General features: G+C 34.1%; 1 protein-coding gene across 1 annotated transcript; it reads left to right on the forward strand.

The window, feature by feature from the left end:
- Nucleotides 1-13,278: 13,278 nt before the first annotated feature.
- LOC140871446 (uncharacterized) lies at nucleotides 13,279-16,630 on the forward strand. Its single transcript, XM_073273960.1, has 5 exons — nucleotides 13,279-13,291; nucleotides 13,486-13,629; nucleotides 13,822-13,965; nucleotides 14,213-14,428; nucleotides 15,154-16,630. The coding sequence occupies exons 1-5, from the start codon at nucleotides 13,279-13,281 to the stop codon at nucleotides 15,744-15,746; spliced, it is 1,110 nt and encodes a 369-aa protein (XP_073130061.1). The 3' UTR covers nucleotides 15,747-16,630.
- Nucleotides 16,631-21,788: the final 5,158 nt, after the last annotated feature.

Genomic DNA, 21,788 nt, shown 5'->3' on the forward strand with positions numbered 1-21,788 from the left:
CTGGAGTTCAAGATGAATGCAACATGTTTTGTATGCATTAAATGCTATAAAACACTTTGAACACATCAATCATATAATCATATGAGCATATAATCACTCAACGATACCGACAAATCTGTAAGTATCACATGTAATACATAAAACATGTTCTATACAGAAAATACTATAAATAAAAGAAAACAAGTAAACATTTACATAAATATTCTGGAAATTCAAGAAGATAGCTATCTTGAATAATCTATCCCATCTATGTAAACATAACAATAACATATATGAAAACATGCAGGTATGTGATTTTAGACAACTCAATAATCAGAAACAATCTCGAGTTATTCTGCCCATATTATTAATGTCTATTCATACCTTTCATCGCGATTCAAACCTCTTGAATCTGTTGCCAATGCTGATCATCTCAACGCTAGCCAAATCGGTCATCAAAATCTGCTCATTTCAATCAGTGCTACTTGAAGGTATTCTTGATTCAACTTCAAACACTTCAAGTCATTCGAACTCGAACTCGTCGATTCGACTTCGATAATCTTCAATTCAAATCTGAAATGGTTTATAACATAGCTAAACATCAAGTTCAAATCTGAATCGATGTTTCATTAAAGCTTATTCAGTTCAAATCTTGCTAAGACAATCGGAATTCAAACCGACGTCGCAACTATTCGAGTTCGATAAATCTTTCGATTCAAATATCATTATATCTTCATTGTCAACATAATCACATATTCAATTCATCCACAATAAGCTTAAAGATGAGCTCTAGACATTGAGAATACATAACAATTCAAAATCTTGAACCGGCGGCGTAACGATACGATTTCAAAAATCCCAAAAGCATTAACATCATCTTGTTAATCATTTAAACTCAATATCATCACCAATTCAATAGCATAATCTCGAAATCATCAGCCTCATAAATTCAGAATTTCGAAAATTCTTTTAAAATTCCAAAACATGTCCAAACGACGATCTTTTCTCGATCCGTCTTAGATATGCTATCGTCGTATATACTAGAACATGTTTATACAATCAAATCTTAATTCTAACAACATCATAGAATTCAAACATGGTAGAACTTCATAAAACTTACGTCAAAACGTAGCACTCGGAGCTGTGATCGCAAATATACGATCAATCGGAAATTCTACCGGGCGGATCAAAAGATATTGGAGCTTAAAGGGACAAAAATGGCTTGGAACCCTTATTTCCCCATTCTCACGGTTATTGTCTGATTACATTCTGATTCCCACGTGAAAATGCAAGGAAATATGTGAATTTAGATATATATTGGCCTATTTGCAGTTTAGTCCCTGAGCTTTGGCCTAATTGCAATTCAGTCCCCGGACAAGCGATTTAATTCAATTTCAATTCTAAATAATTTAAGAACATTAAAATTTAATTCTAAACTCTAAATATTCTCAAATTAAATATTCTCGAATTAAAATTAAATCATTTCGAACCTTATCGCATTTTAGTCCTTGAACTATTCAATATTTGCAAATGGGTCCTTGCTCGAATTTCATCCTCATATTCTATTCTTGATATTTATCATCTTGGAATTCACATCTTAAATTTCATAAATATCAATTCAAATATTTTTAATATTTTAATTTAAGAATTCCGGATATTAAAATTTTAAAATCCGAAAAATCCTCAAATTAAATATATCTGACCCGAAATTGAAATCTCTAATTTTCATATTCTTAAATTCATATTTTCACTTTTATTCGGAATTTAAATCTTAAATTCCGTAATTAAGAAGTTAATATTTTCGGGTCTTACAATTCCTCCCCTCTAAGGAATGATTTCGTTCTCGAAATCGCATTCGATCTTACTGCTGATTCTCGTAAACTGTATAGCTGACTGAAGTAATACTAACTCCAATTCTCCGAGCTTTCAATATCTCTTATGATATCTTCTCTTCTATCGTATCTTAATCTTTTTTCTGATTACTTCTGCAAAACATATAATCACTGAGTCAACTTATATCTAAGTTGCTCTTTTTCGTGATCGAATTCTGCATCAGTTAATCTGTCTTGCTTACAATCTTATAGACTTCTGTTGTATCTGAATTGAATGCACATACATATTCTAGCTGATATTCTTCAGCCAATGCATATGGATAACAATTCATCTATCTGACAATTTACGATTGAGTATTCATCAACTAGCTAGATCAAATACTCATAGCTTCTAAAATCTCTTTCTGAACTGAATGATGCTTGGGAAAATAAATTCTTGACTAATCATTTTATTCAGGCTTCAAAATCTATATCTGTTGCTCATCTACTAGCTCTGTTTATGCTGCTCTATTCTTATTTTGTTCGAAACAATCTTCACATTCTCTATCGTTTCTTGACTCATATCTGGTCTGATAGCTGATATTTCTGTAAGATTGTTTCCATATAAAGAAAATTCTGTGTTTCTGATCAATCAATCATCAAAATACTGTCTTTATATCTATCAAATAGCTGTCACAGGAATCATAGTAATCACGTGGCAAATAATCAATCAACTAGTATCGAATCTAGTACTATAGTTCTGAGCATATCCTCGAAAATCTGGATAATCACATCTGATAGTCCACTAATCAGAGGATGGTATAATGAAATCTCATACACCTAAACACTCAGAACATCTGACAATCAATGCCACAATCTAGAAAACAAATCTAAAGTCTCTATCTTGACAATAGATTTCCATAATTCCTGTAATCTGATCATCTTGCTAAATGCATAACCAGTATCTTTTTATGTTTGTATCATATCTAATATAACATATTCATGAATCTGTCAAAATCTACTACACTTTAAATCGCAAAAGCATGACGATTCAAGTAGATTAGACTAAAGTCGTTCACAAAGTTGATCTGTTTTCAATTCTTATGTAACTAATCTGTTACATAAACCACTTGCGTTCTTCTTTTCTGATTCTTTTACTGGAATTTTAGTATTGGTACTGTCAATTCTGTCGTATCTGTTTTCAATTCTTCTTCCAATACTAATTTTCAAGTACTGACTACATGTAAGTCATACATGTTGAGACAACTGAATGGATATTACATATGTTGTCATATGCCGCTTTCAAAATCTGATATTCCATATCTAGAATATCTGGCATAATCAAACGATTATCACCACAAACATTCATCTGTTCTGCTCTGCTGTCTTATCTCATATCTTAATCTAGCATTCTCAATCAATATTCTATTGCTTGATCTAAGATCAATATTGCATTTCTCTTTCCAAACCAATCGAGTTTAGCTTGGATTGCAACAATTCTGATCGTTTGAGTATCTGTCAAGCATAAACATTCAACAAGTATAGATCTGTACCCAATAAATCCAACAATTAGCTAAAACCCAGAAATCTTGCTAATAGTCTGAATCTGAATTTCTATCAGTTACAAGCCAAAGTAGTCAAGATAAACTGAATATTCACATCAAATAATCAAGAATTCTCAAATTTCAAATCAAAGAAACTCGCTCAAGTCAAGGTCACCCAAAATCAAACATTCTGAATAACAAAATCTGCACAGTGAAAACAACTCACTTGCATATCAAAACTTAAAGCTAGTAAATCAAATCAGACTCTAGCAAAGGAATAAGAGTCAATCAAAATCGATCGAGGTCGAATACAAAAACCTCAGAATCGATAGCAAGAAATTCAAGAATCACAATTTCTATGATGGAATAGCTTCAGCAAAATTGAAGAAAAAGCTCAACTGTAACTGATTTTTCGTATTCTCTATTGATATGAGTTCATTTATTAATTCTTAATTCTCAGCTGACAATAGTCGAATAAAATCTTTTCGACGTAACTTATTGTCATAGAATTAATCATCATTTCGGTACTACATAACTCTTTTCTACTCAATCTGCTAGCTGTTTCTGAAGTTCTTCATTTCAAGTAATGCTCTTCTATACGAGTTGCCATAATACTTTCGTACTAGACACCACTCTATATAGAACTGCATTCATGTCGTAGAAAAATCGATATATGTCATTGAATTATTTTTGTACATTCTAACCACTGACATAGCTGTCAATTCTAGGTTAATTCTGTACTAGTTCAATATATCGACTAGACTTCTACTGACATTCTTCCACGATCATCGTGATATAAACAATACCGACAGAATAGAAATTTATTTCTAAAACTCATATCAAATAGATCTCTACTCATTGCTATTGCTGATCTAACTTTATCACTGCACAGAATCAATCAATTCTTATCTGATACTCAGTTATTGCATTCATATCTATAATGCATATTCAATCTTATTTCCTCAAGTCTGCATTTCATCTTCTCTGTCTAATCATTCAAATGCATTTCTTCTACTCAAAGGCAAAAATCTCAGCAAATATATTGAATAAAGGCTCATCAGATACGGATTATAGCATAACAAATCACTAATCTATGACTGTATACTATGCAATCAATATATAAGCGGTTAACTAGAATTAACTCACTTACCTGTAATATTCTTATCTGATACAACTTGAGCCTTTCAATCTTTGCTGTTGTTGCCACTATCTCTTGCTTCATAGCTATACTGCTATGGAAGTTGTAGTGGAGGTGATGATCATAGTGTTTCCACAATTACAGAGGCATGACTAAAAATTCAACTCTGCCTCGTACTACCGGTTCATGATTTTGTTCTTCTATTACTGGCTTGAAATCAACTTATGCTTCTATTCTGCAATAGTCTACTGTTCTATCTTCTTTAGCATATACGGAAAGAAACAATTCTGTTTACTTACCTGCCAAACAATTTCAGTACTTCTTCTGGCAACTTCACCAATTTCTTGCTAAGTCCTGGAGTTGATATAAAATCAGGCTGGTTCTATGTTTATCTGAACATGCTTCTCTTGAACAACTGATCTAGCTCTTCAAATCAACTCCTTTCTAGACATAGCATATTTTGTATCTTTCTGAGTTGATAATTCATAGCTTTGGAGTTGTTCAACTAACATACTCCTCAGTGTAATCGGCTCAAAAACTTACCTCAACACTGTTCTGTTCTATCAGAGGTTCTGTTCTGTCTGAGGTTCTCATGCTATCTGCATAAGCTGTCTTATTCGATAACAGAAGCAATCGATATGGCAGATATTATAACATACAATTTAAGTATAACATACATATAATCTCATGCTTCTGAATAGAACACATGCTTGCAAATTCTCATGCTTTTCACATAATACATGCTTGCAACGAATTCACTAACTCTAATGAATTCAATAAATCATGCATACATATCAGCATATAAGCATGTAATTCTCATCTCAATAAAGCAAGTAGTGTTCAATCAAGCAATCATAGTCGCATACAATTCTGTAAAGCAAGTAAAGCATAATCATGCAATACTATAAATGCATACGACTCAATCTACCCCACTCAACTTCTATCTTAGTCCAAGACTTTACGCTCTGATACCACCTGTTGTGGGGACCCGGGTTGCTAATCTCATCTTAGGGCAATTAACGATTAATAAACAATTAATCAAACAATAAAAGAATATTCAAACAAAGAGCAAACAAATTTTTTTTTAAAGAAGGCCCATTGTAAACAAAGAGCAAACAAATTTTTTTTTTAAAGAAGGCCCCTCGCTCGATCGGGTAAACTTGCCCGATCGAGCGAGCAAGCCCGATCGAGCGAGAAAGAATATCATGCTCTCGGGTCTGAACATATTTGGCCTCGCTCGATCCGCAAAAGTCACCCGATCGAGCAGGCTCCAAATTCTGGAAATTCTGCTGCAACTTAATGCTGTTAAACTTGGAATATAAAGACATCTAGTCTTATACAAGCTACAAAATAATATACATGCATTGACAAATAAATCCTAACTCATAAATACATCAATTCATGAATATAAACTAGGATTTACCAAATAGAAACATGTACAAGATTCTTTGTCTTCTAACATGTTATTAACAATACATATCATCTGCTTAAAACCCGAATCACCACATGCTATCTCTCTTCTCAAACTATCCAAGCCAACTCTAGCTTGATCATGCCCCAACCTGATGCAATGCACACATACAAACAAAGCAACAGCCGGATAACTCCGGTGAGAATAAATCTCAGTATGAATAACATGCATATACATCATTTAAACATATAACTCATTCATATCATGAACGTTACATAATAACATAACATGCTAACATTTATAAACGCATATTCTAAACCATAGAAATCTCTAGGTTAATGCATAAATGCAATGCATGTGCCAAGGAATAGGCTATCAAATCTGATATCAATAAATCGTAGTTCTGGGATCCCGGGGAAATAAAATCTTTAACCGACCACCGACTCTCCCAATCGAGGTGGTGTTAAATATCTCAATTCTCCTGACTTTGGTGCAACTATAGTGAGTCATCTAGCTCTGGAAAATAAATCTATATTCCGTGCCATGAGTCATCTGACTCTTGAAGTAAATCTACATTCCATGCCACTCACTACAGTTCTCCAAAAGTCATCTGCACTCTAGGCCATTCTGCCCTCTGTGCTTTTCAAGCTGGAGTTCAAAATGAATGCAACATGTTCTGTATGCATTAAATGCTATAAAACACCTTGAACACATCAATCATATAATCATATGAGCATATAATCACTCAACGATACCGACAAATCTGTAAGTATCACATGTAATACATAAAACATGTTCAATACAGAAAATACTATAAATAAAAGAAAACAAGTAAACATTTACATAAATATTCTGGGAATTCAAGAAGATAGCTATCTTGAATAATCTAACCCATCTATGTAAACATAACAATAACATATATGAAAACATGCAGGTATGTGATTTTAGGCAACTCGATAATCAGAAACAATATCGAGTTATTTTGCCCATCTTATTAATGTCTATTCATACCTTTCATCGCGATTCAAACCTCTTGAATTTGTTGCCAATGCTGATCATCTCAACGCTAGCCAAATCGGTCATCAAAATCTGCTCATTTCAATCAGTGCTACTTGAAGGTATTCTTGATTCAACTTCAAACACTTCAAGTCATTCGAACTCGAACTCGTCGATTCGACTTCGATAATCTTCAATTCAAATCTGAAATGGTTTATAACATAGCTAAACATCAAGTTCAAATCTGAATCGATGTTTCATTAAAGCTTATTTAGTTCAAATCTTACAAAGACAATCGGAATTCAAACCGACGTCGCAACTATTCGAGTCCGATAAATCTTTCGATTCAAATATCATTATATCTTCATTCTCAACATAATCACATATTCAATTCATCCACAATAAGCTTAAAGATGAGCTCTAGACATTGAGAATGCATAACAATTCAAAATCTTGAACCGGCGGCGTAACGATACGATTTCGAAAATCCCAAAAGCATTAACATCATCTTGTTAATCATTTAAACTCAATATCATCACCAATTCAATAGCATAATCTCGAAATCATCAGCCTCATAAATTCAAAATTTCGAAAATTCTTTTAAAATTCCAAAACATGTCCAAACGACGATCTTTTCTCGATCCGTCTTAGATATGCTATCGTCGTATATACTAGAACATGTTTATACAATCAAATCTTAATTCTAACAACATCATAAAATTCAAACATGGTAGAACTTCATAAAACTTACGTCAAAACGTAGCACTCGGAGCTGTGATCGCAAATATACGATCAATCGAAAATTCTACCGGGCGGATCAAAAGATATTGGAGCTTAAAGGGACAAAAATGGCTTGGAACCCTTATTTCCCCATTCTCACGGTTCTTGTCTGATTACATTTTGATTCCCACGTGAAAATGCAAGGAAATATGTGAATTTAGATATACATTGGCCTATTTGCAGTTTAGTTCCTAAGCTTTGGCCTAACTGCAATTCAGTCCCCGGACAAGCGATTTAATTCAATTTCAATCCTAAATAATTTAAGAATATTAGAATTTAATTCTAAACTCTAAATATTCTCAAATTAAATATTCTCGAATTAAAATTAAATCATTTCGGACCTTATCGCATTTTAGTCCTTGAACTACTCAATATTTGCAAATGGGTCCTTGCTCGAATTTCATCCTCATATTCTATTCTTGATATTTATCATCTTGGAATTCACATCTTAAATTCCATAAATATCAATTCAAATATTTTTAATATTTTAATTTAAGAATTCCGGATATTAAAATCTTAAAATCCGAAAAATCCTCAAATTAAATATATCTAACCCGAAATTAAAATCTCTAATTTTCATATTCTTAAATTCATCTTTTCACTTTTATTCAAAATTTAAATCTTAAATCCCGTAATTAAAAACTTAATATTTTCGGGTCTTACAATTCCCTAAATTCTCCACCCCTTCTCATGTTCTAACTCTCTCCCTTAAATATGGGTTCAAAAAGCCCATAAAATAAAGCCCCAAAAAAATCGCAACTTTTAATGTTAGAAAATTAATATTTTTTTCAGTCCGCGTCGTGCCATGGCGCAGAAAAATCACGCCATAGCCTGAAAAGTTCGGTTTTCACTTCTTCAAAATCCTCGGTTCACGCCATAGCCTGAAAAGTTCTGCCTCCAGTTTTCAGCGCACAGTTATCTTGAAAAATTCATATCTTAAGTTCTAGCCGTCGGACTGACCTGAAATTTGGACAGCAGCTTCAAAACATCCTGAATTTATTCTGAACGGTGAAGATCGGATTTGGATCTCTCTAAAATTAAATATGATTTTTCTACCAAAGCTGCTCCATAATTCACTCTTCACAAATCCATTTTCCTACAAAATTAACCCGAGGAGTAAAATACACACACATAAACTAAAACACATAAAAATACATAAAAATAATATGAATGCACATAAAATAGACATAAAAATAACATGAAATAATGCACACAAAATGTAGTTATCAACACCCCCATACTTAACTCTTGCTCGCCCTCGAGCAAGACATGCAAAAACAAAATGCAAACAAAAACATAAGTGAGGACGATTCATAAATATGCACAGCCTCCGAGAAGTTCAATCACAAAACCAAAAACACAGACATGCTCTCAACTTTTCATAATATGCTTTCGGTTTAACGTAAACGTGTGTGTGTGGAATGTCATTCCAGTTTTATGCAACATAGACCGAATTCGTCTCAAATCTGCTTAGCAACCTATGACAATTTAGTGCAAGTTTCACTCTTCAAGTGCTCATTCCTTCCAATGACCTCTAGACATACCCACCTCCCTTGAGATAATGAATTACACACCTCCGGATTTTGCATCCGGTATTGCTTTAGCCCCAATAATTACCCGCATACTTAGCTAAAACTTTGATAGGATACAAAAAATCTTTATCTTTTTTTTTGTTCTAATCCCCTCGTCTATAGCCCGGATGGAGCATCAATCCCATTTAACCCGCATACTTAGCCTTAAGTTTAATTTTTTTATAGGATTTTAATCCTTTCAAGGCCCGGATGAAATTGTATACAAAATTTTTTCTAGGTGCGCCCAAGATCATAAGTGTAAACTAGAGCCTCATCAAAATTCATAGAACACAATCAAGATCCACAAACCACCTATTTTCGTGCAATGGTCAAACAGACAGAAACTTCATCAAATCTTTCGTTACACTCCACTGGTCTAACACAAGTACTTATAAATATTTACGATTCAACCTACAGTTTCTCATGTCAAGTCAAGAGCAAAATTTTTCAAAAATAAATTTTTTCAACATAAACTTCATCATCATTGGCTATTATGACTCATCCCACTCATAATAATGCAAACAACAACAAACACAAACTGTATGAAAACAAATATGTAACACGACAGATGCAACACAAAAACATAGATAATAATGCAATAACTAATCTACCCCCCCATACTTATCCAAAGCATTGCCCTCAATGCTCCAGAACAATAAACAGAATGAGAAACGAACAAATGCAAAACAAAAATAAACACAATGAAAACAAAATAACACTCCCCTGGTCAATCATCGTGGTGTATATCCATCTGCCGCTGCTGCACCACATTTCTTAGGCCATCAATATTCTTATATATTACCTTGAAAATCCAAAAATTGAGGGATTAAACATGATCAACTCAACACGAAATGACACTAGATAAAAAACTGAAATTAAATAAACAAAACAGAAAGAATTAGAATTCTTGGGTTGCCTCCCAAGTAGCGCCTGATTTTCAGTCCTTGGCTCGACCCTCAGAAGCACTCATCAAAGAGCGGCTGATGCCCAAAGTAAGTGTCATATGACACCACCAATGGGTGTTTGTCCATGTGCCCTCAAGCTTGGCCATATGTAAACAGTTTATGCTCGTCACCTCAACAACACTCCATAGCAGCTGATAAACATGGGAAGAGAAAATCTCTGTTGGCTCTCCATGTTGTTGGGTAAAACTCGTGAATACTTGTCGATGGATCATCTCAAAGTATTACGCCAGATGAATTCCTGCAAGAATAGAATATACAACGATAGATCATGCACGAATAAAATAGAATAAATAAAAAAAAATTAACTAAAGAAAATAACAAAAAGTAAAATTTGTCTATTTCAATCCCCGACAACGGCGCCAAAAACTTGATCGAGCAATTACTATAACAGAAAATCAATTAAAATATGTCTATCAATTAAGCTCGAATAAATCGCAAGTGCACGAGTCAAGTAATAATATAGTGTACAAAATACGAGTATCGTCCCACAGAGATTGATGTCTGACAAAATTACTCAAGTATTATTCTTTAGTTAATTAAGATAACATGATAATAAATTAATAAACTAAAATAAAATATGAAAAAAAAACAAAATAATAAAATTAAATTCAGAAAATAAATAAACGATTGTTAGGATCTCGGTTCACCTACCCCTTTTTCTTCTCTAATGATTGAAATTCAGTTCTTAAGTCATTCTTTTGACGGAATTTCCTAATCTATCAATATACTTTGTCGAGTTATATTAATCTAATTAACAAATTGCAATAACCAAGTGTCCTTGTGTTATTTAACAATTGCAATTGCAATTGCATTACGATTTGTGGAATCCTCTAGCTTTCGACCTATTGGACTATGACTATCAACATGTATCCAACCTCATATGTCTATGTAAGTTGTAGATCCATGGACTATATTACCCTATCATGTTATAAAATCTCCTTTCAGTATCAATTATAACACATAAAATCAATTCGAAGTTGATCAATCTCCAAATAATCAATAAACACAGTAATATAATCAAGAATGCATAAAAACCAAATTCAATCTTCAAGAAAAAATCAAAACAAAGTTTTGGGGGTAGGATCCCCTAAATCCCAACAAATATAAAAAAAAAATAAGAGAAAACTAGTGTTTGCGATTCTTGTTTCTGGTTGAGTTCTTCACGACGTCTCCCTCTTCTCACGTTCCTTTCTCTCCTTGGTTGATGGCGGCTGCTCTCCTCCCTTCCGTTTCTGATGTGTGAAACTTCGAAACCCTAAATTCTCCACCCCTTCTCATGTTTTAACTCTCTCCCTTAAATATGGGTTCAAAAAGCCCATAAAATAAAGCCCCAAAAAAAATCGCAACTTTTAATGTTAGAAAATTAATATTTTTTTCAGTCCGCGTCGCGCCATGGCGCAGAAAAGTCATGCCATAGCCTGAAAAGTTCTGTTTTCACTTCTTCAAAATCCTCGGTTCACGCCACGGCGCAGGAAAAATCACGCCATAGCCTGAAAAGTTCTGCCTCCAGTTTTCAGCGCGCAGTTATCTTGAAAAATTCATATATTAAGTTCTAGCCGTCGGATTGACCTGAAATTTGGACAGCAACTTCAAAACATCCTGAACTTTATTCTGAATAGTGGAGATCGGATTTAGATCTCTCTAAAATTAAATATGATTTTTCTACCAAAGCTGCTCCATAATTCACTCTTCACAAATCCATTTTCCTACAAAATTAACCCGAGGAGTGAAATACACACACATGAACTAAAACACATAAAAGCAATATGAATGCACATAAAATAGACATAAAAATAACATAAAATAATGCACACAAAATGTAGTTATCAAAAATGTAAGTCTAAACATGAAAAAACTTTAAAGAACCAAATAACAAATCACACAATGTTTTGTTTTTTTTAATTTGACAAATTAAAACCTAAAAACAATGATGTATTGTTAGTTACACTTGAAAAAATGAGAAAATCGAGTGATTCTTAATAAAACACAAAAGGATGGGGGGTTTGAGGGAAGAAAACCCCAAAAGTTAACTAAAATAAATAAATAAAAGTATATTACAATAACTCAAATAAATAAAGCAATAATATCACAATAAAAAAAGGTAACTGTCACAGAGACTAAATAACATTAAATTCGATAATGACAAAGAAACATGGAAATAAGAGGGAGATGATAAGATTGGTGAATTTAATCGAAAATAAAGTAGAAAAAATAAAAATAAAAGATAAAAAATTAAATGATTAGAAAATTGAACAAGAAAATGAATAGTTTAAAATAGTTGAATAGGAGATGAAAAAAAATTGCGTATAATGTTCATTTGCAAAATTTTGTGACCATTCATAGTACATTCAAATCAATATCCACGAGCAATGCACGCATCTGTTACTAGTTTTATGTTAAATGTAGTACATGCAATATTCAATAATACTTATGTACAGTCTCTAAATCATTATCATTTATGTAACCAATCTAACTAGACTGATATATCTTATCAAAATATCCAAATTTAATTGAATGATTTATTTAAATAAACATACAAGCATGTTAACCATATCAAATTTGTGCACAATTTTATATTAAATGTATCACATGCAATATTCAATAATACTTATGTCCGAGTCTCTAAATCATTATCATTTATGTAACCAATCTAACCAGACTGATATATCTTATCAAAATATCCAAATTTAATTGCATGATTTATTTCAATATTCATGTTTAAATGACAATATATATTATTTTAAGACAAAAAAGTATGTATATATATATATATATATTATAAAATATGTATTATCTAATCCAATTTTCATTTACATAATTAGTTATATTCATGTGTTTCAAAACATCATCTTTAATTCAATTGGATGTCTAATTGATCACAAATAAATCGTTCTCACGTGTGAAGCACGTGTTCCTTACTAGTTATTTAAAAAGAGCTTAATTATCATTATCAGTAAAAAAATTTTAAAAATATATATATCAGAAATCTTGTAAAATATCAACTCTAAATTTGAAGTACTCCCCGACAGTGAATAGCTAGAAGTACATGCAGTGTAGGTACTAGCTGTTTATGTATCGAAATAATGGATTTCAAGCGTATCAATTCAAATGAAAACTTAGATATGAGATTTTGCTCACATGGATAAGCTTTAGGAATGTGGCCACGGACATATATACGCATATAGATTGAATTAGAACAACACACTAATTAATTAATTAATTAATTGAGTTACTTTAATTTGAAATTGTTCTGGTTAACTTGATCTATATATCTTCCAATTATTTTGAAGGTCGGATTCCAGACACTTTAGGAAATCTAGCATTTCTTCTCAATCTTGATCTCTCCCGCAACAAGCTGGATGGTAGGATTCCTGATTCTTTGGGGAATTTGACGTCTCTTTCTTATCTCTATCTCTCCAACAACATTCTTGAAGGTATTGTTTATAATGATAGGAACAAACTAATTTTAATGGAGACAAGCATGTCTTTATTTCATTTTACGAACTAGGATTCAGGGGAGGTCGGGGTGGGGAACGAAAGATGATGTATTTGGGAAGCAAAACATAAAATTTTATAAACATGAAGCATAAAATTTAAATTTGATCTGTCTTTAAATTATTTTGAAGGTCGGATTCCTGACTCTTTCGGAAATCTAGCAACTCTTCTCGAGCTCCATGTCTCCTACAACAACCTGGATGGCAGGATTCCTGATTCTTTCGGGAATTTAACGTCTCTTTCTTATTTCTCTCTCTCCCGTAACATTCTTGAAGGTATTGCATGTTTATAATGATAGGAACAAACTAATTTTAATGGAGACATGCATGTCTTTATTTCATTTTACGAACTAGGATTCAGGGGAGGTCGTGGTGGGGAACGACAGAAGATGTATTAATTAACTATTTGGGAAGCGGTACATAAAATCTTACAAACATGAAGCAAAAAATTAAAAAAAAATTTTTTAAAAAAAATCCTGCATTTGTTTGGGTTAATTTGATGCGTCTTCAAATTATTTTGAAGGTCGGATTCCTAACTTTTTGGGAAATCTAGCATCTCTTCTCCATCTGGATCTCTCGTACAACAAGCTAGATGGCAGGATTCCTAGTGCTTTAGGGAATTTGGTGTCCCTTACCTATATGGACCTCCACGAAAACAAGCTTGAGAAGAGGATTCCTGAATCTTTCGGGAATTTGACGTCTCTTGTTCGGCTTGATCTCTCCTCTAACATGCTTGAAGGTATTATTTATAATGATTTGGATGTGTAAAATCACGTATTTTAAATTCTTAATTACCATGCATATATATATCCTATCTCTTTCATAATGAACTTTTTAGCAATGGCAGCCTAGCTAATATCCTGATTATAGGTAATCCACTAATTAATATAGCGACTTGAGCAAAATAGTATAAACTGTATAACATAGTTTTCTCCCGGCAAACATTATTTTAGAGATGAGATTTTGTGCATATGGACAACAAACATTAGGAATGTAGGTGTGTGATGTGATGGACATACATATATAGATTGAATTGGAACATTAGCTCGTTAACCAATTAATGGTTCGTTTGATGTACAAGATTGCCACGTCAGCTGTTGCTGTTGACAATGTAGGTGCCCATGGTGGTTGCTCATAATATCAAAACTCTCTCTCTATATATATATATATCTCGTAGCTCTTTCATAATATACTTTTAATTATTGGGAGCTAATTAAACTTTGAAATTAGGAATATACTGTATTTTGCAAGCGAAGCATAAAATGCGTGTTTTTTTTATTTTAAAAAGTTACATTCATATATACAAAATATAAAAATAATTTGAAGAAGGCACGATTTCTCTACTCGAGGTAATTTCAGTATTTTCAAATTAAATTAACTTTGTATCGCCTCACATGATTTTATTTAATCTCAACTTCATTTTCCCTTTTTGTTGAGCTGATTTAATATCCTATTATTTTTAAGGTGGGATTCCAGTTACTATGCGGAATATGACAAAGCTTTCAGATCTTGATCTCTCAAATAACATGTTTCAAGGAAGGATACCTAACTCTTTAGGAAATTTGGTGTCCCTTTCATCTCTTGATCTCTCAAATAACATGTTTGAGGGAAGTATTCCTGATGCTTTCTGGACTCTGTCATCTCTATCTCATCTAAACATTTCGAATAACAAAATTTTTGATAGTTTTCCGAAGAATTCGAGTAGTTTGAGTTCTATAGATATGTCGCACAATCAAATTTTTGGCCATGTACCTGATTTATCGTCCAACTTTCCTGAGCTTCGTACATTGGACTTGAGCTTCAACGAGTTTAATGGTTGGGTACCACATTTCCCTCCAATTTTAGAAACTCTGAATCTAAGAAAAAACAAGATTTCCGGGAAGTTGAATGGAATTTGCAGCGATATCAATATTTCTGATACAGACCCATATACGTTAGCGCTACTTAATGTTTCGGACAACCTACTATCAGGCGAGCTTCCTACTTGTTTGCATAATTTTGTATCACTCCAGTATCTTAATTTGGCAAACAATAATTTGTCGGGTGATGTGGGATAAAATGTTGACTTGTTGACTTGAGCATTAGTTGTATTCAACGGCTTAGATCAGTCTAATGGAGTCAAGATGTTATTCAACAGATTAGATTAGCTCAGTTAGTTAGGGTAGTTAATTAGTTGAGTTAGTTTAAGTAGAGCTTGGATCTGGGGGGTTAATCGACACAGAAAAAGTAAAATAGATCTGGGTGCTCTTCTCCTTCTTGAGTCGTCGAACAGTTCTTATCCTTGAAGATTATTAGGTATCTTCTTGATATTAGAGTGAAGATTGAAGGGTTCCTGATTGGAGCTGAAACTTCGGTGATTGTGTCCCTGATGTTCTTGTTCGTTTTATGCCTGATTTACTTGTTTTAGTTCGTGGCATAACATCGATTGAGAGGATTGTATTGAACTGGTTTTTTTGTCTCGATTCTTAGTGAATTCTTTGGGAGTTTCCCAGAACCTTGGATGTAGGATTGATCTCAATCCGAACCAAGTAAATTGCCGTGTTGTTATTGTTTCTCTTGCGTGTGTTCTTATTCTTCGAATGTTGGCTGGATTTTGGTGAATCGTCTATTGATAGTGGTTGCCGTGAATGATATAAATTGCTCTCCTTGTGCTCTGAAATACAACAAGTGGTATCAGAGCCTCAAGGTAAAAATCTTGGGGCGAAAAGATCTTGAGAGGGTGTTCTGATCTATCTTCCTCTTGTTTGAATCATTGGATTATCCTGTCTCGGGTGTGTGTGGAATTATTGTTGAAGCATGTCTACTGGCCAGGGACACTCTCTAGCAATGTCCACCTCAAGATTTGAGGTAGAGAAATTCGATGGAAAAAATGACTTCAACCTATGGAGGGAGAAGATGATAGCACATCTAGGAAATCTTGGTCTTGATGATGCATTATTAGGAGAGTCTAAGATTCCAGATTCGAAGGAGAACAAATCAGAGATATTAAAGAAGGCAAGAAACACAATTGTTCTCAGTCTAAGTGATCAGATCCTTAGAAAAGTTGTAAGAGAGAAAACTGCTGCCGATATGTGGCTCAAACTGGAGCAATTGTATATGACAAAAGCATTACCAAATAGGATATACTTGAAGCAGAGATTTTACAGCTTTAAGATGGAGGAACACAAATCGATAGATGAGAACATTGATGATTTTACTAAGCTGTTATCAGATCTCGAGAATATGGAGGTCAATATTGATGAGGAAGATCAGGCAATCTTTCTTCTAAACTCCCTGCCAAGAGCATATGATCAACTGAGGGACACCTTGAAATATGGCAGGGAGACTCTTACACTTGAAGAAGTGACAGGAGCAGCTTATTCCAAGGAACTAGACTTGAAGGCAAATGGAAAGCTTCAAAAGCCTGCTGGAGAAGGCCTAAATATAAGAGGAAGATCACTTGAGAAAAGAGAACCTGCCAGTAGGCCAAAATCAAGGTCTAGATCTAAGTCAAGACCAAAGAGAACATGTTGGTCTTGCAAGAAGGAAGGCCACATCAGGTGGTTCTGTCCTTTGAGAAAATCCAATCAAGGACAGGAGGTCACTCATACAACTGATGCAGCAAATATTCTTGAGAGTTATGAAGAGGCTGAGATCCTAACCATCTCAATGGATGACCCAAAAGAAGAATGGATTCTTGATTCAGGATGCACCTATCATATGTCCCCTAGAAAGGACTGGTTCTCAGATTTCGTTGAGACACAAACAGGCTATGTGCTTCTAGGAAACAATGAGTCTTGCAAAATTCATGGGGTTGGATCAATAAAGCTAAAGATGTGGGATGGATCAGTGAAGATTCTATCTGATGTAAGGTACATTCCTGAGCTAAAAAGGAATTTGATCTCTTTAGGTACCTTGGATCAGAAGGGGATGAGTTACAAAGCTCAAGGTGACACTCTTAAAGTAGTGAAAGGTTCACTAGTGGTAATGAAAGCCATTCTGAAACAAGGGCTGTATATACTTCAGGGATCAACTCTATTATCTGAAACTCATCTAACCATGTCTGATAAAGATCAAACTCTTCTTTGGCATCAAAGGCTCGGGCATATGAGCTTAAAGGGGTTACAAGAGTTGTGCAAGCAGGGGCTTCTGGATGCAAAATACATCAGTAATCTGAACTTCTGTGAGAATTGTGTTTTAGGTAAAACACATAGATTGAGTTTCAATACAGCTACTCATAACACTAAGTCACCTCTGGATTATATACATGCTGACCTGTGGGGATCTCCTAAGGTACCTCTATCACTCTCTAAATGTCAATATTTCATTTCCTTTATTGATGACTATTCTCGAAAAGTTTGGATATATTTTCTGAAAACAAAAGATCAAGCTTTTAGCAAGTTTATAGAGTGGAAAATCTTAGTTGAGAACAAATCTGGAAATAAAATCAAGACTTTAAGAACTGATAATGGCTTGGAATTTTGTAATCATGATTTTGATGAATATTGTACTAAGTATGGCATTACTAGACATAAGACTTGCACTTATACACCACAACAAAATGGAGTTGCGGAACGTATGAATAGAACTATCATGAATAAAGATAGATGCATGCTTAGTGAGAGTGGATTGCCACAAAGATTCTGGGCAGAAGCTGCCTCCACAGCTTGTTACTTGATCAATTTATCACCATCTTCTGCCATCGAGTTTATGGTTCCAGAACAGAAATGGTCTAGCATAAAACCAAGTTATACACATCTAAGGACTTTTGGTTGTGTTGTATATATTCATGCAAATCAAGGGAAGTTAAGTCCTAGAGCTAAGAAGGGCATCTTCTTGGGGTATCCTACTGGCGTAAAAGGGTATAGAATCTGGCTTTTAGATGAACAAAAGTGCATTATCAGTAGAGATGTGGTATTTAATGAGTCTAATTTTTATGCTAACAAAGTTGTTCCAGGAGCATCCAGCTCTAAACAAGCTGAGCAGCCTTTTCACAATGAAAATCAGACTCAAACATCCAACAATGCACTGTATAAGGATGAAGGTGGAGCTAACCAAGACTCACCTGAAGATTCTTATGATATATGTCACAATGAAATTCAAAAGTCAGAGGTCTCAAATGAAAACAAAGATGAACAAGATGTTGATACAGATTCTGAACACAATTTGGAAGACTATAAACTAGCAAGAGACAGAATAAGAAGAGAAATCAGGCTTCCCTCAAGATTTGCATCATCTGAGTTCACTGCTTTTGCTCTTAATATGGCTGAATTAATGGAAGTAAATGAACCTACAACATATGAAGAGGCAATGAAAGGTAAAGATAGAGCACTCTGGCAGAATGCTATGCAAGAAGAGTATAAGTCATTGATCAAGAATACATGGACATTAGTCAATAAACCAGAAGATAAGAGGGTGATTGGATGCAAATGGATATACAAAAGAAAACCTGGAATCCCAGGAGTTGAAAAACCGAGATACAAGGCTAGATTAGTTGCAAAAGGATTCTCTCAGATTGAAGGTATAGACTACCATGAAGTGTTTTCTCCAGTCGTGAAGCACACTTCTATCAGAATTTTGCTTGCCATTACAGCTATGGAAGATCTTGAATTAGAACAACTAGATGTTAAAACAGCGTTCTTACATGAAAATCTAGAAGAAAAGATTCTGATGACACAGCCTAAAGGTTTTGAGATTAATCCTCGAGCAGGACAAGTCTGTATGCTGAAAAAATCCTTGTATGGTCTTAAACAATCACCAAGACAATGGTATAAACGTTTTGATGATTTTATGCTCCAGCAAGGTTATGAAAGGTTCAAATTTGACAGTTGTGTTTATTTCAAGAAGCTTCATGATCAGTGTTTTATCTATCTGTTGATTTATGTGGATGACATGCTTATAGCATGAAAAGAGCTTAAGGAAATTCAGAAACTAAAGCAGCAGCTTAATATTGCATTTGAAATGAAAGATCTTGGTCCAGCAAAGCAAATACTAGGAGTTGAAATTCAAAGAGATAGAAGGACAAGGATTTTGTGTTTGACTCAAGAAAGTTACATAAACAAGGTCCTAGAAACTTTCAATATGGCAGAAGCTAGATCAGTAACTACTCCTATTGGTGCTCATTTCAAGTTAAAAGCAATGAAGGAAGATCAAGAAGAGTTAGAGGCTTTGCATATGAAGAATGTTCCATATTCTAATGTTGTAGGAAGCATCATGTATATGATGGTTTCAACTCGTCCAGATATTACTTATAGTTTGGGTCTTGTTAGTAGGTTCATGAGTAAACCAAGTCGAGATCATTGAAAGGCTGTACAGTGGTTACTAAAATACCTTAAGGGAACTAAAAGATTAAAGCTGAAGTATTCAGAACCTGCATTGAAACCATATGAAGTCACTGGTTATTGTGATTCAGATTATGCAGCTGATTTGGATAAACGGAGGTCAATTTCAGGATATGTGTTCACTTTTGGAGGAAATGTAGTGAGCTGGAAGTCAAATTTGCAAAGTGTGGTTGCGTTATCTACTACTGAAGCAGAGTATATAAGCTTAACAGAAGCTGTAAAAGAAGGTCTTTGGATCTCAGGATTTGTGACAGAAATTGGATTCAAGCAGAAAGGTGTTACAATATTATGTGATTCACAAAGTGCTATACATCTATCGAAAAATTCTGTCTTTCACGAAAGGACAAAGCATATAGATGTAAGGTTGCATTTTGTAAGGGACATTGTATCAAAAGGATTGATTAAAATTTTGAAAATTGATACAAATGTTAATCCGGCAGATATGTTAACTAAAGTAATACCGGTTGGCAAGCTCAATCAAGCTTTGAGCATGCTGCAGCTTGTGGAGTGATCTAATCTCTGTTGAAATGGGAACTCATTGAATTCATTTTTTTTTGGAGCAACGAATCTGTCAAAGGTGGAGATTTGTGGGATAAAATGTTGACTTGTTGACTTGAGCATTAGTTGTATTCAACGGCTTAGATCAGTCTAATAGAGTTTAGATGTTATTCAACAGATTAGATTAGCTCAGTTAGTTAGGGTAGTTAATTAGTTGAGTTAGTTTAAGTAGAGCTTGGATCTGGGGGGTTAATCGACACAGAAAAAGTAAAATAGATCTGGGTGCTCTTCTCCTTCTTGAGTCGTCGAACAGTTCTTATCCTTGAAGATTATTAGGGATCTTCTTCTTGATATTAGAGTGAAGATTGAAGGGTTCCTGATTGGAGCTGAAACTTCGGTGATTGTGTCCCTGATGTTCTTGTTCGTTTTATGCCTGATTTACTTGTTTTAGTTCGTGGCATAACATCGATTGAGAGGATTGTATTGAACTGGTTTTTTTGTCTCGATTCTTAGTGAATTCTTTGGGAGTTTCCCAGAACCTTGGATGTAGGATTGATCTCAATCCGAACAAAGTAAATTGCCGTGTTGTTATTGTTTCTCTTGCGTGTGTTCTTATTCTTCGAATGTTGGCTGGATTTTGGTGAATCGTCTATTGATAGTGGTTGCCGTGAATGATATAAATTGCTCTCCTTGTGCTCTGAAATACAACAGGTGATATTCAAGATTCCATCCTCTGGCCGAGTACTCTTGTTTCGTTGCATCTGTGGAACAATAGTTTTCGAGGGGAAATACCAAAATCATTAAGAGGGTGCAGTGGTTTGCGCTATTTGATTCTTGGAGAAAACCACTTTACGGGAAAAATACCAGCTTGGATAGGAGAAAGCTTATCAGAATTGAGTTTTCTAAGTCTGACATTCAATAATTTCAGTGGCAGTTTGCCTTCAACCTTGTGTCATCTTCAAAAGCTTCAGGTTTTGGACATCTCTTCCAATAACATTTCTGGTACTATACCAAGTTGTTTTAATAATTTAACGTCTATGCCTCCTTCCGCCTGAAATAAACTATCAAGCGAGTCCTGTAGTCCTTCAATATGGGAAGAATGTTTTTACAATGGAGGGGCAGTGCGATTATGCAAATCTTTGTGTTCGAGAACCATCAACAATTCCAGATAAATATAACCGTTTAAAGGTAGTGTGGAAAGGTAAAGAGGCCGAGGAGAACCATGAAACTCTTTACATTTTGAAACTCATTGATCTTTCTGAAAACAAATTAGTTGGAGAA

The sequence above is a fragment of the Henckelia pumila genome, chromosome 1, assembly GCF_033568475.1.
Source record: "Henckelia pumila isolate YLH828 chromosome 1, ASM3356847v2, whole genome shotgun sequence".
Taxonomy (NCBI): domain Eukaryota; kingdom Viridiplantae; phylum Streptophyta; class Magnoliopsida; order Lamiales; family Gesneriaceae; genus Henckelia; species Henckelia pumila.

What these genes read in the sequence shown, in the direction of transcription:
- LOC140871446 (XM_073273960.1), top strand. An exon ending in CTCCAACAACATTCTTGAAG is followed by an intron (nt 13,630 to 13,821) that starts GTATTGTTTATA and finishes ATTATTTTGAAG; the next exon opens with GTCGGATTCCTGACTCTTTC. An exon ending in CTCCTCTAACATGCTTGAAG is followed by an intron (nt 14,429 to 15,153) that starts GTATTATTTATA and finishes ATTATTTTTAAG; the next exon opens with GTGGGATTCCAGTTACTATG.